We start from the raw sequence: 25,933 nt of genomic DNA on the forward strand, positions 1-25,933 counted from the left end.
TTGTCATACAGTTATCCTAACCCTGTTGCCGGGTTATAATTTGCCTGTAAGGAATTATGTCAAATACCCAAGCATGGTAAAATAATGGCATTAGTACATCCATTTGTACACTGAACTATATGGACCCATATGTTTCCTCATTGGCCATTTAAGATTTTCACCATATTGTTCCATTTTTTTACTTGTGTGTTCTTCCACACCCACGTAGCTGTACAGTGACAGACAAGGCACCTTTGCTAAGTACAAAGATCTAACTGGGAAATAAATGAACACACCCAGTCTCATTAAAAACCATTGCTTAATTTCAAAGCTACAGTAAAATGAAGTTTAGGTACAAAGAATAAAATGTTTTCATTATAAATACATACAAATCTCTTAAAACATTACAGCTGCTAAATGCAAAGGAAAGATTGAGGAATGTGCAAGTTACATATAGCTAGCGCAGGGGCTAAAGTAGGGCTCCTCACAGAACAAGGCTATCAATGTTCAGATCCTGCCCTTTTTTAATATACAAATCTGAAAAGCACTGAGGGGAGTAATTCTACACACCCCACTTGCTGAAACAAGCCTCAGTAAATGAGAAAGGAAGGTGCATAGTGTGACTCTATATTGAAAGTGACTAAAGATGGTCTCCATGCTCAGCAGTGCTCCTCCTGCTGTTCTGCAGAACCAGCCCAAGTAGGGGAGAGTGAACTGGACTCATCATTCTGACTCACATCGCAGCATTATGTTCCAATGGCAAAGCAACTTGTGAAACTCCTCAGTTGATACTCTTGGTTACACGCCTGAGAGTAAGGCCTCAGTTGATGACACAGGTTTAAGAGTAATAGAGCCTGCAGCATCTTTGTTGTAGAGATGTGCTACCTGCATCAAACCAGCTTGACTTTCAGATCCCAGGCTAACCTTGCTGTGGCTCACGGTGCAGATGTTGGTTTCCCTCCTCCGCTCCTACGCTGACCAAATCACCAGCCAAGATTTTTCCCACTCCTTCCTCTGCTTCTCCAATTTGACTCTTGCCTTGCTCAGAGCAAAACAAAGGAAGGTGTCTCCAGCAGCACAGCTGGCACTCTTCATGTCTTGGCAAGAGAAGGTTGAAGTTAGAATGTGGGTCTAGCGGTAGCATTCTACAGACCTTGATGTTTCTGTTTAGTGAGAAACCTCTGCTGCCTGAGAAGAGCGAGGCAGGAGCTAAAGCCAATTGCAGGGCTGTGACAGGCAAGTCAGCCACTTGACTAGAGGGGGGAGAATTCCAATGTGAGGGTAGAGACTCTGCCTGCGATAGTCCAGGGCTGTAACTCACGCAGCAAGGGGAGGAGTTTGACCTGAGGCAGCCTCAGACCCTGCAGAAGAAAGGATTCAACATTTCAATGAGGGAAGGGAGATCACCACGCCCCCTTTTCCTTGTCTGAGGTACTGGAGTGGATTAGTGGGGGCTTCCTACTCATCAGGTGGCTTTAATCTCCCTTTATAGGAGTTACCTAAATAGCCATGTTTGTGTACACAGACCAGACTTTGCCAAGAGACTTGCCCTCTCAAGGGGCTACAGAAGAGCAGGCTAACACTTGTTTCAGAGCAATAGCTGGAGAAGCAGAGGAGGGAGGCCTAGCAAATGGGAAAACCTGGGTGGATGTCATCCTGCCTGTCGGAGAGCGATGAGAAACAACTGAGCATCTGCAAAACAGTAAGTAAGTGGGGAAAATAATTTGCCCTTTACCTTGTAAACTGAGCCATATTGCTGTGGAAATGCTGGACCCAGGAAGTGGTAAAACTGCCATTTTTAGAGTTACTTTACAGTTATGCTAACACTTGTGAAGACCATCTCCTCCCCACCCCCATATCCCAGTAACCAGTGGCAGGACACTAAGTGAAAGTATTAAACCAGTTAATACACACAGCTTTTCAGAGTTTCAAGGAGACAACGCCACCCTTACTGAGTCAGGCTCTCTGGAGTTCCAAATATGCATAGATTGAGTAAATATACAATTGCATTTATACAGTTCATTATCTCTTGTACACAGCCAGTGAAAATGTGACACTGCAACATTACATGTAGGAGTTAATCCAAAGGTTAAGAAACAGGAATTTCATTCATGCAGGTCTATGATTGACCTTCATGCGGATTGTGCAGTTCTGAGAAATAGTCTTGGCCACACTAGCCACTGGGAATTCTGCCAGTTTACTAGGACCGGGATTTGGCCCTTAAAGCAAAGCTACCAAAACAGATTAACCCAAATAGTGAACAATGTTAGTTAGCAAGGAAGAAGTAGAAATTAAGCGTGGCGCAGTGACTCATTGGAAGTTACTATCCATGTCTTGCCATTCTTAACTGGTGCATAGAAATTATAACCAAGATTCATCGGCACAGCTACCTTATAGATAGAGTCACTAACTGGATTTTTGATGTTGAAATAAAATGTTGCTCGTGAGAGCTTGGGAAGTAAAAATGATTTGGCTTGTGGCATTTTTTAAAAGGAAAAAGCTATTGAGACCATTAAAAAAACCATGAGATTTGCAAACAAAAAGTAGCCTGGTGATCAAATTCTAGACTTACCTATAGTGTTTCTTTCAGTGCAAAAGGCCATAATTTGGCACCACACTAGCAGAAAAATGTGAGGATTTTACATGATGGACCGTAAAACCGCAAAGGAATCATTATGTTCCCTTGAGTCACTAAAATGTATTAAAAAGGGTTTATACATTCTGCATTCTAAGAGTCTAAATAAATATTTACAAGATTTAAACGGCTACAGGTGCAGGTCTCAAACCTTTGCTGAAGGAGATTTTCTCCCCATTGCTAAAGAACATACTGGCAGACCTTCAAGATACATTGGGATTTGTCATTCAGCTGTGGTTAGAACTGAGTTCCATGTGCACTGAGATTTCTAGTCACATCATCACTTGGTGTTCTTAAGTGGCAAACTGGGTGTTGAACTTGGTTTCATCCCAAGAAAAAAATGCGGAAAGCAAGTCTGAATGGTTTTTCATCCCCCTCACGTTGCTGCAACAAAATTTAGTCCTCAAATTTAATAGATTTAGAAACATATTTATCGATGTAAACTTTTTTGTTGGCAATAGGCTGGAATCCAAGGCCAATTCCTCTATGTTGCTTCAAGTTTACTGCTTTCTCAAACTCCATTTGCAGGGTGTGCTTTAAGGTTTCCTCACCTTTCCTGTTCAGAGCCATGTTTGGTTTTTCTGTGGTTCCTGGTGGATCCTGGCTTGAGGCAGAACCCTTTTTAAAACCGCCCATCAGTTTAAGGAATTTTGTTTTTTGGTCTGAACTTTCAAAAGTAGCTGTGCTCCACTGGCCAAACTTTATATCCTGCTGAATAAAACAAGATGATTAGGAAGTTTTACCTGAACTATATCTATTATCCATAAACTCATAGAATCACAACATTAAATGACACCAGCTTTAAGGGTTGCAACCACCAGTAGGCCGTAAAGCTTGTGACAAAGACACAAAAACTGTAGTGGGGTCCTACCACACTTTGGGAGTGAGCTAAGGCAAGGGAAGGAGAAATTGTTCTCTTCCTACTTCTGCATCCCATCTCTCTGCCTGCTCCATGCTCTACTTCAGGGAAGCACAGGGTAAGGAACTGGCTGCATTAATTGTGAAATCATCTGATGCTCAGAAGTCTCCTTGCCCCCTGACAGGGGAACTCTGGAGCAGAGTGAGGTGGAGGTTTGAATGGGGTAACCCTCAGGATCCAAGCGCACCAAGCCATGTTCACTACCCACCATCAGAAACAACACCATGAACCCAATCCCACTGGCATTTGCAGCCACTAAGATCTACAAGTCTTGAAGCAACCAAAGGGGAGACATTTTAAGCATCTTTGAACAAGGCATGTACACTGCCTAAAGAGATAGGAATTGCTTGGAAAGACACCCGTGAACAGATCCACCTACTATATTTCTTTCAAAAATTGTTCAGTATTTGCAACAGGGAGTTTTGAACCCTTCTCTATCTAACCTAGAGGCAGGCTTGAGTGGTTTCATCGTGCTGGCATAGCCAATCATAACTGCTTCTGTTAATGAAGTAGTACGGAGGGGCTTTGCTGCTGCGCTAGCATTCAGCAATGCTGAGTACAAATGCAGGCCCCCCAATCTGTAAGGTGCTGAACAGCCTCAACCCCACACAGCACTGTACACGATCTGTCCCATGATGAGCTAAAGGAGAAGGAAACAGAAGGTGCAACTACATATTAGAACAGCTAGGCATTAATAGGTGCCCAGGACTGACTCCCGAGTACTTCCTACTGTTTGTCTCAGATTACTAAAATGATCACAACTGTATTTTGCACAATTACAATCACTGCCCTCTATTTTCAGAACTTCTGAAGGGTGGAATAAAAGTTACAGCCTAAATTACTTAGGCTTTGTCTAGTATTAAAATAAGTGCTTCAACTCCTGTCTAGAACTAATACAGCACAGTTTACCACATACTCATTTCAAAATATTGCACCCTTACTTTGCCTCAATGCAGTAAATATAAACTAAGGGTATGTCTATACTACCTGCTGGATCGGCGGGCAGCGATCGATCCAGCAGGGGTCGATTTTATCGCGTCTAGACGTGATAAATCGATCCCCGAGCGCTCTTCTGTTGACTCCAGTACTCCTCCACCGCGAGAGGCACAGGCGGAGTCGACGGGGGAGCAGCAGCAGTCGACTCACTGCAGTGAAGACACCACGGTAAGTCGATCTAAGTATGTCGACTTCGGCTACGTTATTCACGTAGCTGAAGTTGCATAAATTAGATCGATTCCCCCCTAACCCCCCCAGTGTAGACCAGGCCAGAGGATAAGCCATGTATGTATAATTACAGCATTTACTTCCCAATTATGTAATGGAACAGTGTGTAGTCTGTCAGATTATGGACTGATGCTCCAGCAAACCTTCAGAGATAAGTCAAAGAATGTTCACTGACTGTTTTCAAAGCCGTGGTAACCAATAAAGAGAGGGTTGCTGTGTCAGATGGGTTGCAAATGGAAGAAAAGGTGCATCATGATCCATTTTAAGATCACAGTGACAATAGACTGCATCCAGCAGGACATCCATATAGCTGAATATGCAGTCACGGCACCATGTTCATTCCTGTTTTGTCTCCAGTATCTCTTTCCCCTTTATCTTTAGGCATCCAACTTCTCTGCCATCTGGACTCTTCTCTGATAAGTTCCCAAAGACATAAAAAACCTTCTCTAGCCACACTTTAGTTATTCTAATGAGTTGGCTGCTTGGCTTTTCTAGAAAAGGTTTCAGACCTGTCCTCTATTTTCATTTTCCTTATGCAGAGTTAGGTATTAACAACCTCAGCAACTGTTTCTAATAAAAAGTTAACTATGAAGACACAACCAAATCTGGCCCAAAGGTTCTAAGCACTAATTTATCTCCCCACTAGTTAACTATCCTCTACAGGCACAACATTAAAAACACACACTCAACCCATAGGACCACTGGCAACTGCTGTAGTTTGTCATTCTTATCTCTAGCCTTCCATGCTTCAGCTGCTAACAAAAGCAGGAGGGAAGGAGTTCTGCTCCAGTAGTAGGAGCATTCATGGGTGTCAAACAATGGAGCTCCACATCAGCCAGAGTCACCTCCTTTATATATAGTTAAGTTGTATGTAGCCCACTCTTCTGAAACCACCATCTTCACCACACAGCCAAGATGATAGACAGCGCACCATACACACTGCAACAATTGCAATAGTGGCAGCAATCTGGGAAGGGTTTTGTACATGATACATAGCCAGTGGGCGTAGAGTCTTTTAATTCAACATAAACTAGGCTGTCTGCTTTTAAAAGCAGACTTTCCACCTTACTGAGGAGTTTCACTTTGAACAGGATACAAACCACCTCATTGATATTTCAGCTTTTGTAGAATTTTCGTAATTTTGTCATACAGCTGCTGTAAGTCAGTGTCTGTGACACAAACATTCTTTCTGGGAGGTGGAGGATACATATCAGCACAGATGCAGAAATAATTACACCTTTTCAAACCCTATAATTTTTTAAGTTAACTGCTGGCAATTACTACACATTGCTTTTACTGCAGCATTTCCAGCTTGCTCTTTGTGAAGCTCACTAATTAGTCTTTATAGCTCCTATTCTGTCATGTGCTAATAACCACTGATAGTTCAGCATCAAAGGACTGGGATTCCCTGCCAACATGTCATTTTCTGAATGACTTCAGAGCCATTTAGATAGTTTCAAGGCATACCTTGAAATAAAAGCAGAGTTCTCTTCCCAATCCCCTCCCCTATGCAAAAAGTTACACGTTTTATAGATTTTGGCCATTTGATTCATGTTCGTTCATACTTCACTAGAATTGTGGCAGTCTTCTCGTGCAGTTCACAGACAGCGGAGATAATTTGGGATACTAATAAGGCCCCCTCCCCTTTCTGAATCCCACCACCCCGACTAAAGGCCAGCAATTACAGCAGCTGACAGACGTTCCACTCTAAATCTGCCAGGGAGCAGAAGTGGCAAAGACAAAGAACCAAGACAAGCTCTACAGAGACATAGGTGTGAGCTGCAGAAGGTGAAAACGTGACTGACAGGGGAAGGGGGCATCTGCACTATATTTTCTTAGTCCCCTTTTGGCCTTCCCACTCCCACTCCCATACTTGAGCTGAAGTACCAGGTTACATTATTTGTTTATTGGAGACAGCAAGCTTTTCAAATGGATGTCAGTTTCTCCATTCCCTCGCCCCAAGTGAACTTCCTTCCCAGAAGAAGTGCTTCTGCCCCTTGACATGCACAGCAAGCTACCTACTTGTGAATGACCAAAGTGTCTACCAAGTCATCATGGAGACTATAAAACAAGCTGGCTGGGTTTGATGCTGCTCAGTAATTTGGGACTAGCTCCCTGCTCTCCATTTCTCCCAGCAAACTATGTGCTGACTCTAGTCCCAGTGACAACTATATGCAGGGGTTAGTGTTATTTATATTCCACAATAAATAGAAATGATTTTGCAGCAAATTCATCTTGGCTAATTTTCCAGCGGGAGCAGGGAAAATGCTACTTTTCAGGACTAGTGATGGGAATTAGAGCTCTGTACAATCCCACTGCTATTGGAGTTGGCTAGTCTGCTCCCAGTGCCTCTTGGGATTGGACTAATTTGTTCTGTAGTATGACCTCAAATTTGCAATCAGAAGAGAGGGTTGTGTGCCAAGTGGCATACATGACTAGCATACAGAGAAGGCTGTGGTGCATGTTCACAAGCAGTGCTGTGGACACATTATCCCATCAGATCAAGCTCTAGGTTCATACGTACAGATTCCACTTTGTTTCTGAAAACCTTCGTTTTGCCAGATTCTCTATCAATCTCTTCTTGCAGAGCTTGCCGTCTAACCTAAAAGGAAGAAAAATAAAACGCACAAGATACTGGTTTGTGGGTGAAATTTTGGGTAACTGAATTCATGACATAAGAATGAGATGACAAGAAAAAGTGACTGGTTGAAAACCTGCCTTGTAACTTAACTAAAAGTTAGCATTCTAGCCTTTTGCACACTCGATTTCAGAAAATAAAGCCATTATTAATTTCCAACATTAGCATTTCTTACAAATACATAACTGCAAAATATTAACTCTGGTACTTATCAAATGTATTAATTAGAGCTGTTGATTAATCGCAGTTAACTCACACGATTAACTAAAAAAATTAATCATGATTAATCACACTGTTAAACAATAGAATACCAATTGACATTTATTAAATATTTAGGATGTTTTTCTACATTTTCAAATATATAGATTTCTATTACAACGCAGAATACAAAGTTTACTTTCATTTTACTTTAAATTTGTGACTGAACTCATTGGGGGAGAACTGTGTCTCCTGTTCTGTTTTACCCGCATTCTGCCATATATTTCATGTTATAGCAATCTTAGATGATGACCCAGCCCACGTTCATTTTAAGAACACTTTCACAACAGATTTGACAAAATGCAAAGAAGGTACCAATGTGAGATTTCTAAATCAATAGCTACAGCACTCGACCCAAGGTTTAAGAATCTGAAGTGCCGTCCAAAATCTGAGAGGGAAGAGGTGTGGAGAGTGCTTTCAAAAGTTTTAAAAGAGCAACACTCCGATACAGAAACTACAGAACCCGAACCACCAAAAAAGAAAATCAACCTTCTGCTGGTGGCATCTGACTCAGATGATGAAAATGAGTATGTTTGCTCTGCTTTGGATTGTTATCGAGCAGAACCCGTCATCAGCATGGACTCATGTCCTCTGGAATGATGACTGGAGCATGAAGGGACATATGAATCTTTAGTGCATTTGGCATGTAAATACACCTTGTGACGCCGGCTACAACAGTGCCATGCGAACATCTGTTCTTGCTTTAAGGTGACATTGTAAACAAGAAGCGGGCAGCATTATCTCCTGCAAACTGTATCCAATCTTGTCTGAGCAATTGGCTGAAGTAGGATTGAGTGGATTTGTAGGCTCTAAAGTTTTACTTTTGTGTGTGTGTGTCTGTGTGTGTGAGAGAGAGAGAGAGAATGCAGGTTTTTTAACATAATTCTACATTTTTAAGTTCAACTTTCACGATAAAGAGATTGCACTACAGTAATTGTATTAGGTGAATTGAAAAATTATCTTTTGTTTTTACAGTGCAAATATTTGTAATAAATATAAAGTGAGCCCTGTACACTTTGTATTCTGTGTTGTAATTGAAATCAATATATTTGAAAATGTAGAAAACATCCAAAACTATTTAAATAAATGGGATTCTATTATTGTTTAACAGCACTTTTAATCATTTGACAGCCCTATATTAATCCTTCCAACTGGGACTGAATTTTTTTGGCACAAAGTCCACAGGCAGGTAACAAATACACAAATTGCCAGCATGGATGAGACATTGACAAGTGAGCATTAAATCTGATCATCTACTTCAAACCCTTTGGCATCCACTGCAGCACCATGCCCCAGATTTTACCCTGCTTTAGTGCTTGGCTCATGGAAGATGCAGCATATTCCATCTGGTAAGTAGTAAAATTTCTCGCATGTGTGCGCACAATACCAATCATTGCTAGATCCAGACACACCTACTACTAGGGTTTGACTTTACACAAAGCTACACAGGATATAGAAATGAGTCTATACCTTGTCTATATTTATTTCATCGCAGTTGCCTTTCCTTTCCTCTACCACTGTTACATCATCCTTACATTCCTGCAAAACAAAGATATAAACCTGAATAGAAGTATGAATATCTAGTAGTTTAACTGCAATTTACGTAGTGGCAGTGACAAATTTCAGAACATTGCCTAATAGACACAGAGCACTGTTGCAAAATCAGGTAAATGGAAACAGTCAAATTCTAAACTGAAAGTGACAATTGGGCCTGTGCATGTCCTTGTGGAGAGATTTCCATCAACGGTGAGATACAGCTGCCAAAGCTTTGCACAACGGACTATCTGAAAAAGTGGAGTTATCAGGGACACCCGAGACCTTTGTAAAAGAGATGGGGAACATACAAATATCTGTTGCACAGAAGATGTAGACAGAGGCATTTCAGATTCAACAGTTTGGTAAAAAATCAGAGTTACCGTATTTTGAATCTGCAAATAAAAGGGATGGGTTACCAGCATCAAATCTGTGACACAAACATAACCAACATTGAGAACACACAGAAACTCGCTCCCTAAGGTAAGCAGGCCCCACTGTAAGGACAACTTTGAAAAATCAGTTCCAAAAATGAGATTACTGGGCAGCCAATGTGTTGGGTAAGTAATGGAGAGGCTAGGATAGGAAAATTAACTGGGCCACAAGGGTTTGACTAGCTGAGAGAAGGTGCCCAGAGGAAAGATTCATTGAGAAAATTAGATAATTCAAGCATGAAATAATGAAGGAATGCTAGGACAAGGAGAAGATTTGTAAGAGACTTATGCTCACAGAGATTGCTATTTCTGTTGAGGGTTTTTTCCCAACCAACCCATGGATAATTTAACTCATTTTCCATATCTACCTTTTTATACACTGAATTCAAATACACACAAATCCGTCTAACCCTAACAGGAGAAAGAAATGCTTTCCACAATAAGGAGAGCTCATTCTCTGAACAAAAATGAAGTATCCAGTTTACTTCTACGTGGCCTAGTACTGTCTCTTCAGATTTCTTTAAAACAAAAGGGAAAACAGTGCTGACAGCAACAAACCAAGTTCAGCAAACAGAGTTGCAGTGATTTTAGTCTGAAGGGTAGGTGGCAGGCAAGAAAGGGAGAACTGTGTGCACCTACCCTTACTAATTCCCAATGACTGGTTGACCCCATGTGGGTTACTGACCATTGAGAATTAGCAGGATCAGGCCTTTATTTAGGGTGTCCCAATCTGAAGTTCTCCTGGATGTGATGGAAGCTGAGAGTGGTTAGCACTTCATAAAATTAGGTCACAAGTAAACATCATATAAAAGAATCAAACATATTTCTTCAATACAGGATAGTCTTGGTTTATTTTGCTCAGGGCTATTAATTGTGACTGGACTCCGTCAGTGTAATGAAGTCTCAGTCACATAAGGCACTGCAGACTCTGCTGTGGTATCTTTGCTGCAAAATGAAAAGCGGACTGGTTTTGTGAGATTGAGTGAGAATGTGCATATGTGAGGTTTATGCATGTATAACACACACTGCCTGCCGTTAAAAAGGCCAGGTGAGTGAGAGAATATCTTTTACTAGACCAACTTCTTCTGTTGGTGAGAGAGACAAGCTTATCTTGGGACCAACGAGGCTACAACCACACTGCATGCATTTTGGCATTTGTGGTAACTATTGTTACCATAGTTATTTCCAGCTGAAAGTGTACAGAAAAACCGTGGGTACCTCAGAGCCCTATTCTACTCTCACTGACACCAAGAGCAGAACTCATTGAAGCAGAACAGAATTGGAGCTTCCTGGTAACCACTGGCATGTGCTCTCTTACACACCTGCCCTTTTAGGCATTCATTTGGCAGGCAGCATGGAATATACCAGTGTTTTAAAGGTCAGTGCAGTCAGACCCTCAAAAGGAGGGAGTACTAGGAATGGCTCAACTCCCTGCAAGAAATATAGATTTTAGAGGCTCTGAGTTTCAGCTTCTATTTCTGGACCACAATGAAGGAGCTGGAATGTCCTCTACATATCCAAAGTGGTGGTTCATATTGCTCACAGACATGATGTATAAGATCTAACATTAGTAAAGACTTGTTGCCAACCAAGCCAAATTTGTTATAAGTAACTACATTCAGGGAGACAAATGTGAATCTCAGCTACAACTTGGATACTGCTGTGTATAGTCTTCAAAAAACTTGCTATGGGGCTTGCATGCACAAGCAAAGCAGTGGATTTTCTGAGCGATGCAGTGGTGTGTGACATGCATTAGAGATTAGAAACTGGTCCAGAACTGTAATGCAGTTAAACCAGGGACCAGCACCACCATCATCTATTACAGCAGTGTAACAATAACTAAATTTCTTCAGACCAGAACTACCCTGCCATCAAAACTTTCGGAGGAATTTCTTTATTAATTTACAGAGAACTGAACATGAATAGTAAGAATAGTAATCAGTTGCTTGGAAGGGACTTCGCTGTGCTTTCCATCTTCCTTGCCCAGTACCATCATGCTACTGCATTTGTCACTGTAAAGCTTATCTTGCCCGTGCACACGTGTGAGCAGCTGCATAAATCCAAATAATGTCTAATCGTCTCATCAGGACAATGCCAATTTAATTAGAAAATTTATCACAGCAATAAAACCATCTTGTCCTTCTAAAGGTCAAAAGGAAAAACCTAATAAAGAAGGCTACAGCTCCAACTGTCCTACTCACAATGATAAATGTTCATGCACTCACACACATGTACCCTTGTGACCAAAAAAAAAGCCCATTTCCATGCTGCTGTGTCAGCTGAAGACTCCATTTGTACAGTGCAATCTACAGATAATTGAAAGTGTTGGTCGTTGGAAGGCTCTGCAGGATTCCACAGAACACAAATAAACGTATATGGCGATACACCAAAGCAGAGCACACCAGATTTACTGAGTGCTTTGTCTCAGAAGTGCGTTAAATGGAGACCCAAAGCAACCCCAAAGACCATCATGAATCTAACATACGGACAGTGTTTAAAAAAATACGAGGTAGTAACTCTCTAATACTCTCCAAACAATTGCCGGAGCACGCTGAGTGCTAACTACCACAGCGGCAGAGCGAAGCCTGAGCCAGGAAGGATGCTAATTTTACAGATTTAAGTAGTGGAATGAGAATTAGTGGTTAGAGCACAAACTAAGGAGGCAGTGAGTTATATTCCCTGCTCTGCTGACTCACAGTGTGGCTTTGGGTATGTTCTATCTTATCTGTGCCTAAGTTTTCCCTGCTGTAAAGCAGTTGGAGTAGTAATTACTTCTAAGGGTCGTTGAGACATAATGTATGTAAAGCTCTTGTAGAGCCTTAGATAAGAGGCTCTGTGGAAGTGCAGAGTATCATACAGTAATAACATCATCTAGGGTCTCAGTTTTAAATGTGCTGAAAACATGCAGCTCCCATGGACTTCAACGGGACTTATGGGTTCTCAGCCCCTTTGCTTAAATGGGGTAAGGAGAGAAAGTGATAAAAAGATCATATAAATAGTAACTCGCTATCACTACTGTTAAACAGAGTTGAACATTTTGAAAACCTTCAGAGAAAAAAACATTCAATTGAAAATGTTCAATTTGAGGATTGTTTGTAGGGGCAGGTCTACACTACCCGCCTGAATCGGTGGGTAGAAATCGATCTCTCGGGGATCGAATTATCGCGTCTCATTGAGACGCGACAATCGATCCCCAAATCGATACTTGTACTCCACCAGCGGAGGTAGGAGTAAGCGCCGTCGACGGGGGAGCCACGGAGGTCGATTTGCCACCGTCCTCACAGCGGGGTAAGTCGGCTCCGATACGTCGAATTCAGCTACCCCCTCCCACCCCCGTAGTGAGGACGTAGCCTAGAAGTACATCAGTATTTCTATTCATCCTAGCCCTCGTTATCTTATGAACAAGACCATTACTCCATGTACGTTCCACCCCACAGCAAGTTCATTTGGCACCACAATTTAAGAATTCCTAATAGGATTTCCGTAAGAAATAGTCAATCAGCTGGAGTTCTGCTCCAACTAACTTGAGTCACAGACTTCTAGAGCTTTAGATTACCCATCTCTTAAATGCCCATTTGTTTTGTTTAATCTTTGGTGGATTGTTTTGATTTAGGGTTTAATGTGTTTAATTAACAAGTGAGGTTTGGTTTTGGTTTAGGTTTCATCCAAACATCCTGGTCTACCAGGGTTTGCAGATCAATATTTGAGGCCTTGCACACATTTGGGATTTTCTGAAAGGCCTTATCCACATAAGGCATTTTTTCCCCTTAAACTTCTCCCACAGTTGCTACCAGTAGTATAGGTAGCTCCTCCGGCAGTGTCAACAATAGGATAACCTTAAGGGGGGAAAAGGCCTAGCACAGACAAGGTGCTGGTGGATACTAGCATTTTACAATCATGTCACGGAGACACAGGTCTAGATGGCATGGTGATAAAAATACTGGGATAGGTCTGTCTAAGTTCAGAGCATAGACACAGCCTTTGGTTCTGTGTCAACTCCTCCAGGTAGTTACATAAGTAATTTGTGCATTTTGCAATTTTTGTAATTTGTAATGTGCATTATAGCAACAGGCATTAAAAAAATAAAATACTTCTCTGCCTCCCAGGACTGGTGTCAGGCTTATATCATTCAACTCTGATCCTGCTGGCTGTTCTTCAGTTTAACCCTGCACCTGACTGCAGCCCCAATGATATAAATGTGGCCCTGCACAGTCCATCCATGCGGAACAGCTTGCAAGATTGGACTCTTCACGTGTACATAAAAAGCTTTGAGCGCCTCAGTGAGAAGATGGAAAGATGATTATATTTAGAGCTTACCATTTCCTCATTTTCTGTTTTTAGTGTGATCTTTCTCTTTTTCAATCTTGGCTCTTCAGCACAGTTCTGCGATCCCTGTTTATTTCTTTTCTTACCCTTATTGTCACAGTGCACATTATTATTTTCACAAAGTCCCTCATCTATATTATCCACTGCAAGGTCTTCCGTTGGTTTGGATTTCTTTTTTTTGTCCTTTCTATTGCCTTTAATTGGTGTCATCTTTTCACTTTCAGATATTTCCCCATCTTCATCCACAAGGTTTACAGGCTCAGTTACTTCCTCCTCTTCCTTCTGAATCTTTTTCTTTTTCTTCTTGGTTACTTCACTGTCATCTTCAGAATACTCTCTGTGTTTTTTACCAGCCAGTGCTTTTTCCTGGGACTTGGCTTTTTGTTTTCTTGGAAGGTGTTTATTAGAAACTTCATGACTTTGGTCCTGATTATCCTCACATGTTAAGGAAGAAAAATCTTTGCTTTTTTTCCTCCTCTTGGTTACTTCTCTTTCAGAGTTCTGGACAATGTTCTCTTTTTGTTTTTTTCTTATGAATGTGTTTTCCTGGGAAGTGGTTTCTTGATTTTTTCTGAAGTCTCGTGTTGAAAGGTTCTCCTCAGAAACACCGTGATTGTTGTCCTGATTACCTGCCAGTGTTAAGGAGTCATGTTTGTCTTTCTTTTTTTTCTTCTTCTTCTTCATTGTATCACTCTCTTCTGCAGAGTTCTGGACAATATCCTTTCTGTGTTTTTTACCAGCAAGTGCTTTTTCCTGTAAAGTGGTTTTATTTATTTTTTTAAGGTTTTTATTAGAAATTTCATGGCCACTGTCTAGAATTTCTATCACTGTTAAGGAAGAAATGTCTCTCTCTTTCTTTTTCTTCTTTTTCTTGGTTACTTCATTGTCACCCTCCAAGTACTGGGAGATACTCTCTCTGTGTTTTTTACCAATGACAGTATTTTCCTGAGAACGAACTGTGTATTTCTTTGGAAGGTATTGATCACTGTCCTGATTATTCTCCAATGGTAACAAGGAAAGACCTTGGCCTTTCTTTGACTTCTTTTTGAAAACTTTAGATTCCTCCTTTATTTCTTTTACCGACTCAGACTCTGAATTGCTTTCTATTGTCACAGGACTGTCAGAATATGCTCTTTTTTTTAATTTGGAGCCAACTTTTTTCTTCTTTTTACTAAGATTTAACTGATCTGAATCCTCTTCTGCTAAGAATTTCTTTTTCTTCACCTTAGTTTTTGCTTCTGTGTCAGATTGGAGGTCTTCATCAATTTTGATGACAGTTTGGCTCCCAGTGCTCTTCACTTTTTTCTTTTTCTTTTTCTGTCTTGTTTCCTCATAAACACTCCCTCCCTCTTCATTTATTATCATTCTGAAAAACAAACTACAGGTTAGTGCACAGCTTTAGTATTGCAACGCAGAGCTTTTCTGCTTAGTGCTTCACACTCTTATAAAGTGTTATTTCTACTTGAACTATGGAGGGGGGGGGGGAACTACTGGTCTGTATTTCTGACATGTTCAGAACCCACAGCTCCCTTAGCCTAATCTAAAAGTCCAAGGAACAGCTCTGAAGATCAGATTATAAATATTTCTTACAAGTTTAAATCCATCAGCTATTTCTCTAGATGAAGGCTCTGTCCACACTCAGATCATGCTAGCTACAAACACACTGAAAGCCTGCTGGGGTAGCATGATTTTCCTGAATATTGTCAATACAGATTCTTTTCTGAGCTATGCTAACCCTACCATGACAGGCAACTTTCTGTAATAGGTGGACAGACTCTGTGTCCTACATAGGCAAACAAGGACCTTCAGATTCAGGTGCTCACAACGAACATGAAGGTGCAGGCAGTCACTAACAGATGGATTCAATTCTCTCCAACCACAACATAAGAAGGGACAGAAGGCACGAATGACAGTCATGCTTGGAGGAAAAGATTAAGCTTATGTTTGAGTTGCCCACTTCCTGAGATGAGTTTTATCAGTAAGTTTGGACTACATACAGTATCTGTACACCCTGATTGGAGCAGGGTGGGAATACCACTTCCTTTGCTACCTCCCCACCACTGTTTGTCTATCATATGGGACTCTGACAGAACCACACTAGTCAGGGAAAGAGCTGGTTGACTACAATCACATTTAATTTATCCCACCCTGTGGTTAATGTGGTGCTTGCTGTTCCCAGTGTGAACAAGGCATGGAAGATTACGCTGTTTCAGCTTCAGTTCTGAACAATAACATTTAAGAAAGGAATGAAGTGAGAGGGTTGAATCTTATTATCACACCAACTGTCCCTTTTTCAAAGATATTATACGTGAGCTTCCATGGCACAGATGTTTGTGGATCTGAATTCTGCCACCAGTCAAAGTATTAAGGAGGCAACTGAGGTGGTGAAATTTAGTATGTCCACATGCCTCCCACAGACTGCAGCATAAAATGAGTTCCTAGTAGGTTTTTGTCCCCTTTCTCCTGGCAGGCAGGTATCCTGCCTGAACAGGCCCCAAATTATGCAACCAAAGCAACTTTTTAAAAACTTTGTTAGCTCAGCTCTGAGCTGTAGTGATAGGTCATCCTCTAAATGTAGGCAGAAATGCAGAATTGGCAGCTCAGTCAGGATTCTCCATTTATCAGAGTGGGTCCTTTACAAAATAATACTTTGAGCTATATCCTCATGAGCAGGAGACAGGAAACCCTCATTTGCTAGTTTTCCTACACATTATTCCATCAGGGGGGGTATGGTTCATGTGGACCCTCAACAAAGCCAGCAGGAATGTTGGCCTCCCCCAAACCAGAAAATCCCTCAAGATCCCAGATGCAGAAGCCATTTGCATAGAGGCCCTGTCAGTTTTCCACCAGCTCTCCCTGTCCGCACAGCTCCAGAACTCCCATCTGCTGCTGCAACTGAGACCCACCCAAGGAGGGCTTCATAGCAGAGACAGAAAAGTGGGTAAACTAGTTGAGCTGAAGGGAACACTGCCATGGAGATGTGACCTGCACTTCCATGCTCGGAATAATGATCTCTGCACTCACTGCTTGTACAAACCTACAGTACTAAACAGCTCCAAGGATGCACCTATACTAGAAAAAACAGGAACTATAATCCCCAACTAATGCAGCTCCACCAAAGGAGGCTGTAGCAAAGGGTTAGACAACACAGTGGCTACAACACCTTGAACCCATCCATGCTACAGCCTCTGTCAGCACTACAACTGGTGGAGCTGCACTGGTCAGCAGTTGTGGGCTCCAGTTCATCCCAGGGCTGACACGGCTTCAGTGAGGATCCGTTCTTGGGAGGCTGTGGGGTGGTTTTGTTACGTGAAACAGACCAGATTTTGGCTTTCATGCTCCATCTGATAAGTTCCTGGTTTACTGACATGTTTGATAGATCTCCATGGTTCTAAGATGATGGGAACTATTCATTTATTGGCATTAGCTGCAGTTCAGTCCCCTGCCCCCACTAGCCAACCGCCTCCTGCGCCCCCCGACCAGCCAACCGCCTCCTCTGTCCCTAACCGCCTCGTGCCCCCCCACCCCGGAGTGCTCGCGCTTCCACCCCCCCGAGTCAGCGCCAGCTTCCGGCCCCGCTCTCGTTCGGCCGCCAGCACCGGGAGGCCTCTTACCTGCTGACCCCACGTGCAACGCCTCCCCTCCCCCCCTCCGCGTGTTCGCCGAGCCCGGGTGGCTCTGACCCGGAAGCGGAAAGCGGCGCCTGGCGCGGGCTCCTCTGGGTAATCTCCGCCTGCGGCTTGGGGGTTGCTTGGTAACTGTGCTCCTCCATGGCTGTAGCTCAGGGACCAAAGACGCTCTGGGAGCAAATCTGTGCTGGTGAGAGAGAACCCCTCTGCCCCCTGTCACCCCTCGGGCGGGGCTCCCCCAGCCCCCCTTTCTGGGGCAGGGGATAAGTGGAGAATCCCCCAAGCCTCCCTCACTGGGTTGGGGGGACTCCCCCCTTCGGAGCTGCTCCGAGCCTCCATCAGTGAGCTACGGAGGCGGGTTCACTGTAAGTCCGTTTCTCTCCCTCTGGGGCTGGAGGCTTTTGTCTGTCAATTTCAGTCATTGAAACGGTTTCGCTCCTGGTTTTTTGCATTCAAATCCCTCTCCTGGGGAGAATCTGGTTCAGCAGGGTTGCAAAGAACTGGACATTGGGGTGTCCCTTTGAAATATAAACATTAGACTGACCCAGCTCAAAACACTGCCACTGGTTCAGAAATCTAAACGAAAATACATTGTTCACAAATGCAGGACGAAAGGTTCAAATATATTTATTAAAATGTGTATATTGCTCTTGTGATTTAAATTGTCACCAGGCACTACGATTAGAAATATAGCCTTGTATCATGCGCTGGTGAAGGTTTTATTTATTACACCCTTAATGAAGTGCTAATATAATTGTCTTTTGTATAAGAGTAATCTGCTTCCCAATTGAATCCAGCCTTCTGGTTTATCACAAGGGAATCAGTTTATTGCCTCATAAAAGCAGATAGGCAATGATATTGCAAGTGTAATTAACACAAAATTAATAAGCCTTGTTTTCAATTTCAACAATAGAAGCCTTTAGCGTGGTCATTCCCCAGCATCTGCAGTGGCAGCTGTGGCTACTAGGAATATTCAGGAAGCTGAGGAGCCCACACCACCAGTCATTTGATTGTACCTAAAGTTATCTATTTATTTATTTAGTATTTATAGTGCCCTACAGTGTGATAAGTGCTTTATATTAAATGGCCATTTTTAATCCTAGAATAAAATGCCACCTATCCTAACTTGACTGAATCAGTGGGTGCATACCATGAATGGAGGCCATAATGCCAGTTAAGGCACATGACTATAAAAATGGTAGGTTGGGTGGTTGCAGGCATGTTTTGCATCTAAGGCCTTCATCTTTAATTGTGTAGTGTGAGGGAAGATTGCAGCTTCTTCCCATAGTCCCCTTCAAAGTTAGTGGGGCTCTGCAGGGACACCTAGTTCCTAAAAAGAACAGGAGTACTTGTGGCACCTTAGAGACTAACAAATTTATTAGAGCATAAGCTTTCGTGGACTACAGCCCACTTAGTTCCTAAAGAATGCTGGATCAGGGTTTAAGTCTATAATTCCATTTTGGGTTTCTGATGATGTCAACTAACTGCTTAAGCATTAGTTTTAATGTCAAGATACCACCCCGAACCATGTATTTACAATTATAATGTAAACTTAGGTACTGAAGATATAATGCCAAATATTTTATTAAGATAATATTCTGTAAGATTTCAGTTTTGCTTCTCAGATCCATATATTCCTACTGTATGAGTAAAATAAACTTGTGGAAAGATTTGAATGGTTCATGTGTAGAAATCCTGAGATTTGTCAGAACTTTCCAGTTAGAGAACCACTGAAATCTCTTACTGGGGCCCTTTATTCTCTATTTTTAAATTTAATTTTATAAGGAGCAAAATTTCTTCTTGGTGGATCTTAACTACACTCTGTTGCTCTGCATGTGGCAAATCCAAGACCAATGAAGTTAACTGAAGTATTCCGTTTTATTTCAGTGGGAGTTGGGTCCAGCTCCATACCTTTGCAAATCTATCATTGACATCAGTAGGAGATCTGTACATATAGTGAGAGCAGAACACCTGAGTGGGTTTCTGCCTTTGATATGCATTAGGAACATTTTGCACTTAGGGTAAGTGGAACTGTTGTCTAATGGTCAGCACATACGGCCAGGATTCAGGACTCCTGGGTTCAGTTTTTTACTGATTCACTGAATAGTTTGCAAAGATCACATAACCTCTCTGCACTTCCATGTTTTCCTTTATTAACTGTAGATGATAATAGTTAGCTACCTCACAGGAGTTTAATTGTGTAAGGGGGTTCCCGGTATACATCGGGGTTGTGGTCTTGTAAAGGTCAACGGATACTGAAATGACAAATACTGGGGAATTTTTCCCCATAAAAAATAATGGCCTGGCCTGGCCTGCCTCTTCCTGCCTTCCCTCTACTCCCACCCCGCCTCTTCCTGCCCAGTTCCACCCCCTGCTCTGAGTGTACCCCAACCCCCTCGCTCCCAGCACCTCTTGAACGCTGGGGGAAGCACCCAAAGAAAACCACGCAAAAAGTGAAGCGACAGATATGTGGATCGGGACCGATGTGAATTGGAACACGTTCCCCTATTGATAAGCGACCGTTACGCAAAACAACTGATAAGAGGACCCCCTGTATAAAGAGCCTCATTTGAAAAGCACTATTGCATATAAGTGAAAAGTATTCTTAATTTCATGCAAGCATCCTCATTTTATTTAACAAACATTTTATAGTCTTAAACTATGCCAAATTGCTTACTTAGTACAAAAAGTCTATTTTCAAGAAAGGCTTCCTGTATCACTGAAAATATTGTCCTTGATTCTCCAGGACAAGTAACTCAGAAGTTCTCTCATTTTAATAAATTAGATTTTGTGTTAAGTATTTGCTTATCATACATGGTTTATAATTTTTGCAAATGAAAGTAGCTTTTAATAAGTAATATTTGTTTGTATGTTTTCAGAAAAATCGTTATAAAGTCCTTTTGACATTTGGTGTGGTGCTGGGTTTTGTCTTGTTTTAGAGTACGAAGCAGAGCAGCCTCCATTTCTGCATAGTCCTGAATTAAAACAAGATTCTGTGAGTACATTTCAAGCAAAACATCTGTATATGGTATGTCTGAAAATGTGCATCTATTTCTAAACAGGAAGATTAGGTATCCAAAATATCTCCAGATTCATTCGATGAATATGTGACCGTGTATTTAAAATTTCTCTTAAGTGTCAAATGCAATATTCCAGAAATCACTGCTGTTCTTTAAAGATATTTTGGTAAGGCTGCTATGCCTAAATTTAGATTACCAGCTGTGTTTTGGTTTGCACATTGCGCTGTCCCTCTGCTCTGCCTGTCTGCTTCCTTCTTATGAATAGGCAGGATATTGAAATACGCAAGCATCTTGTTCACTGGATTCCTGCATATTTCAATACTCTCCCTGATCGCAAGAATGAGGCAAGTAGGCAGAGTAGAAGACTGGTGCTCTGTTTTCACACATGTGTCATTGTTGCCTTACTCAAACTCTTGCTATTGCAAAGACACACAGATCCTCACATTTATTGTTGGTGTATCACCTGGTGGTGAGTTTGGAATTTCATATACAGTACTTTGTGCTGAATCCCTCCGTTTGGGAAGCTGTTTTTTGTTTTCCCCTTCCATATTTAAAAAAAATAAAAAAAGTTACAAAAAAGTGGACCAGATTCAGGCCTACTACCATAGAAACTCAGAGTTACGAACAGCTTGGGAATGGAGGTTGTTCAGAAGTCTGCAATGTTTGTAACTCTGAACAAAGCATTATGGTTGTTCTTTCAAAAGTTTACAACTGAACATTGACTTAATACAGCTTTGAAACTTTACAATGTAGAAGAAAAATGCTGCTTTTAACTGTCTTAATTTAAATGAAACAAACACAGAAAGTTTTTTTTAACTTAGTCTCTTTTTTAAAACTTTCCCTTTTATTGTTTTTGTAGTTTATGTTTAACATGGTACTGTACAGTATTTGAGTTTTTTGTTGTTTCTGCTGCCTGATAGCTTACTTCCAGTTCCAAATGAGGTGTGTGGTTGATCAGTCAGTTGATAACTCTGTTGTTCGTAACTGAGGTTCTACTATATAAGATGGGCATCTTTGCATGGTCTGTATTTGGCTAAGTATTTTTATTGTAGGAAAACTTTGGGCCTGTTGATGTCAACAGTGTTCATAAAACTTAAAAAAAAAAAAAAAAAACGTTGAGCCCTTGTCTCAAAAAGAACTGCATGAGCAGGGAGATAAATCATCACAGACTCAAATACAAAACTCATTGTGTAAAGCACCAAATTACCCCTACAAAATGATCAAAAAACCAAAGTTTGATCAGCCTATTTTGGCTGTTTTCATTTAAACTTGCATCTCATAGCTATATTGTAGCCTACTGTACATCAGTTAGCTTACGATATTAACATTTTATATGAATATTTACATATTCTAATTCTGTGCTAAGCTGTCTAGGATATCCTGTTGCCCTAAGTGAAAATAACACCGTTATATTATATTAATTTATGTAAAAAGAATAGCAAATTCTGATGACTGTGTCATTAGCTTGGGAGTAATATATCTGTTTCCCTGCAATTGTATGCAATGACGTGCATTTATATATTAATGAAGTTCTGTTAATTCTTTAATAGGATTTGTTTATGAACCTTGCGTGTATTAAAAAGAAGCCTACTCATGCCTGTTTTATCGATACGCAATGTATTAGGGGCCCAATCCTACTAATATTTTGTTCAGTAGAGCAGGAGCATGTTCATAAACCCATCTGAGTTCTAATATGCAACAGTTTATTATGCCAAATTTTGATAGCAAATTATCACAGTGATGCAATAGTGTTGGTATGAGGTGTTTGCCTTCCTCTTTCTAAACATTAGGGATCGGTCACTGTCTGATAGAGTGATATTCTTGTCCACTATAATCGTATCTGTGTTCCTAGAAACACAGATCAAACTTTGGGCCTTCAGTCTTGTTAGTCTCATTATTTTGTCCAATTATGATTTTTCACAAGCTGTGTAACTGCAATCTTTTTCATGCGAGAAAAATTCAGGCTTGGGTTTACATCAGCTTTGAATTTGCCTCTCTGTATTTTGTTTAAAAACACACACATTTCAATCTTTTTTTATTTCTTAAACAACAAAAATAATTCCAGGATACAAAGGCAAGTAGTGTATGCAAGCAATTGAATGAAAAAAACGTTAGTAAGGAAAATATTTCAATTTTAGTTTCCAAAGGGGTATTATTTATTGACAGTTGAGTAAAATACATTTTTAAATTGTGAAAATCCCTTGACAGTGCCCTTTTTAAGACAACTGTCCTAGCCTTTCATATGCATAGCCTCCTACATTTGGATATTTTTAGTGCACTGCAGCCTAGATTTGCCCCCCCCGCCCCCAAAACAGACTTCTCTCTCTGTTTAAAGTATTCATGAAGATAGAAACCGTCCAGCCCAAATATTGAAATCAGTTAATATTTTACTTATTGTAAATTCCTTTTTTACAAAACTTCTATTTCCTCTTACACTCAATTTACCTGAAATATATTTATGAAGGGAAACCAATCTGGATGAGATATTTGTCAAGTATGTTTATTTTTAACAGGTTTCTTTGGATACAGGAATTTTGCAGCCTTTACATACAAAACAATTATACTCAACTTCTACTGAATGTTCCATTGCCCAAAAAATATCTTCCTTATATCTCGCACCGCTTCCAGCAGCACCTAATCCAAAAACATGTAAGTAATGGTCTGAAAGAATATATTTACTTGATAATGAACAGAAAGGACGTAAAGAAGGTCTTGTGAGTACAGGCAACCTGTGCCATGGTACAGAGGATAAGGTCTCTTGATACAGTACATCGGGGTGGGCACAGAGCTATATATGGCTAATATTACTGACCATAGACGAAGACCTGAAAAAGAATGTTTGGATTTATATGAAAGGGGTCCTCCTGGGCCAAAAAATAATTTAGCATGTACGCTGCCTTCCATACCACTTTGTATGTTCTAGCAAGTTTCTGCACAGAAGATCTGAAATAAGACATGACCCACAGTATGTTGGGCTATCTTGAAAAGCTATCCTACCTTTGAAAGAGTGCATATACTAGCATATTAGGGTACACCCTGCTGTGATTATTTAAAAGTTTAAATTAAGAATTTCCACACGTTTTTTTTATTTGAGATTCTCATGACTGGTCCCCAGTACTTCAAACACATACCCCACTTTGGGCCCATGTGTCCTTGCAGAGTCATATTGATATACTCTGCAGGCATTAGAAATGCCTTTGTTTGTAGGATTAAGGGCTTAATGTATAGTTGTACAAATCTATTGAGGACAATTTTCCAACCCTGAATAGTGACTTTTTACTCAGCTGTTTATATTACAACTAGGGCTGTCGCGCAGTAAATTGCACTCTTAAACAATAATAGAATACTATTTATTTAAATAGTTTTGGATATTTTCTACATTTTCCAATATTGATTTCAGTTACAACCACAGACTACAAAGTGTATAGTGCTCACTTTATATTTTTGATTACAAATATTTGCACTGTAAAAAACAAGTGATAGTATTTTTCAGTTCACCTCATACAAGTACTGTAGTGCAATCTCTTTCTCATGAAAGTTGAACTTACAAATGTAGAATTATGTACAAAAAATAACTGCATTCAAAAACAGAACCATGAAAACTTTAGAGCCTACAAGTCCACTCAGTCCTACTTCTTGTTCGTCTGAGCGATTGGCTGAACAAGTTTGTTTACATTTGCAGGAGATAACGCTGCCCGCTTCTTGTTTACAATATCACCTGAAAGTGAGAACAAGCATTCTCATGGCATTGTTGTAGCTGGCATTGCAAGACATTTATGCGCCAGATGCACTAAAGATTCATATGTCCCTTCATGCTTCAACCATCATTCCAGAGGACATGCGTCCATGCTGATAACGGGTTCTGCTCGATAACCAAAGCAATGCAGACCGACGCATGTTCATTTTCATCATCTGAGTCAGATGCCACCAGCAGAAGATTGATTTTCTTTTTTGGTGGTTCGGGTTTTGTAGTTTCTGCATCAGAGTGTTGATCTTTTAAGACTTCTGAAAGCATGCTCAGTCTACACCTCATCCTTCTCAGGTTTTTGGACAGCACTTCAGATTCTTAAACTTTGGGTTGAGTGATGTAGCTATCTTTAGAAATCTCACATTGGTATCTTCTTTGCGTTTTGTCAAATCTGCTGTGAAAGTGTTCTTAATACAAACGTGCTGTGTCATCATCCAAGACTGCTATAACATGAAATGTGTGCAGAATGCGGGTAAAACAGAACAGGAGACATACAATTCTCCCCCAATGAGTTCAGTCACAAATTTAATTAACACTTTATTTTTTTAACGAGCATCATCAGCATGGAAGCGTGGCCAAAGCATGAAGAGACATACGAATGTTTAGCACATCTGGCACATAAATACTTGGCACTTTTGTAGCCAGCATTGCAATGAGAACGCCTGTTCTCACTTTCAGGTGACGTAAATAAGAAGCAGGCAGCAGTATCTCCCGTAAATATAAACAAACTTGTTTGTCTTAGAGATTGACTGAACAAGAAGTAGGACTGAGTGGATTTGTAGGCTCTGAAGTTTTACATTTAGTTTTTGAGTGCAGTTACGTAACAAAAAGCTCTACATTTGTAAGTTTCACTTTCACCATAAAAAGATTGCAGGACAGTACTTGTATGAGGTGAACTGAAAAATACTATTTCTTTTATCATTTTTACAGTGCAAATATTTGTAAGAAAAAAATAACACTATAAAGTGAGCACTCTCTACTTTGTATACTGTGTTGTAATTGAAATTAATATATTTGAAAATGTAGAAAAATATCCAGAAATAGTTAATAAATTTCAATTGGTATTCTATTGTTTAACAGCGCAATTAAAACTGCATTTAATCGTGATTAATGTTTTGAGTTAACTGCGATTAATCGACAGCTCTAATTACAACAGAAGAAAGGCAAGTATTTTTCCCTTCTAATCTTAAGGTCAAATTAGTTTCAGTAAGATAACTATATAATTGAGTCTGAAAATTCCTTTCAAAATATAGTCCTTTGCGCATCAGTTTCTTTTCCATCTGTGTTCAGACTCTGAATCTTTCTTCTTCCATTTTTATCAGTCTGGTTTCAACTTTCTGAAATTCACATAGAATCTGTAACAATATTTTCCTTTAGATGTTCTGCACTTTAGCCTTTATATTGTCTTTCAACCCATCACCTTTCTTCACCTCCTTTTCTAAGTTTCTTCTCTTTCTTCTGTTCATTGTTTTCCATTGCTGGCAGTGAGAAGCAGTAATATCAAAGGCTTTTATATAGGGTGCCCTTCCAATTAGGAACATTTTCAAGTGGTGTCTGAACTGGATTAAGGATGTGAAGCAATGAACAAGC

At 40.6% G+C, this 25,933-nt stretch overlaps 2 protein-coding genes across 9 annotated transcripts in view; one reads left to right on the top strand and one right to left on the bottom strand.

The window, feature by feature from the left end:
* Positions 1-279: 279 nt before the first annotated feature.
* KNOP1 (lysine rich nucleolar protein 1) lies at positions 280-17,691 on the bottom strand. Its single transcript, XM_005304760.4, has 5 exons — positions 17,561-17,691; positions 13,938-15,312; positions 9,124-9,192; positions 7,282-7,359; positions 280-3,322 (listed from the first exon to the last, which is right to left on the bottom strand). Exons 2-5 carry the CDS (start codon positions 15,309-15,311, stop codon positions 3,011-3,013), a joined length of 1,833 nt encoding a protein of 610 aa, XP_005304817.2. The 5' UTR covers position 15,312; positions 17,561-17,691; the 3' UTR covers positions 280-3,010.
* Positions 17,604-25,933, top strand: part of IQCK (IQ motif containing K) — a 105,451-nt gene continuing 97,121 nt past the window's right edge. For 2 of the 8 annotated variants that reach the window (XM_008164616.4, XM_008164617.4), the window contains exons 1-3: positions 17,607-17,765; positions 20,515-20,603; positions 23,109-23,244. In XM_008164616.4, the coding sequence (XP_008162838.1) occupies positions 17,717-17,765; positions 20,515-20,603; positions 23,109-23,244 (274 nt within the window). In that variant the 5' untranslated portion in view covers positions 17,607-17,716. Of the gene's footprint in view, positions 17,766-17,797; positions 17,941-20,514; positions 20,604-23,108; positions 23,245-25,933 lie in introns of those variants that run through there. The other 6 variants (XM_065558946.1, XM_065558945.1, XM_008164615.4 and 3 more) reach the window with 6 other exon arrangements.

Source organism: Chrysemys picta, chromosome 10, assembly GCF_011386835.1.
Source record: "Chrysemys picta bellii isolate R12L10 chromosome 10, ASM1138683v2, whole genome shotgun sequence".
NCBI classification, from domain to species: Eukaryota; Metazoa; Chordata; order Testudines; family Emydidae; genus Chrysemys; species Chrysemys picta.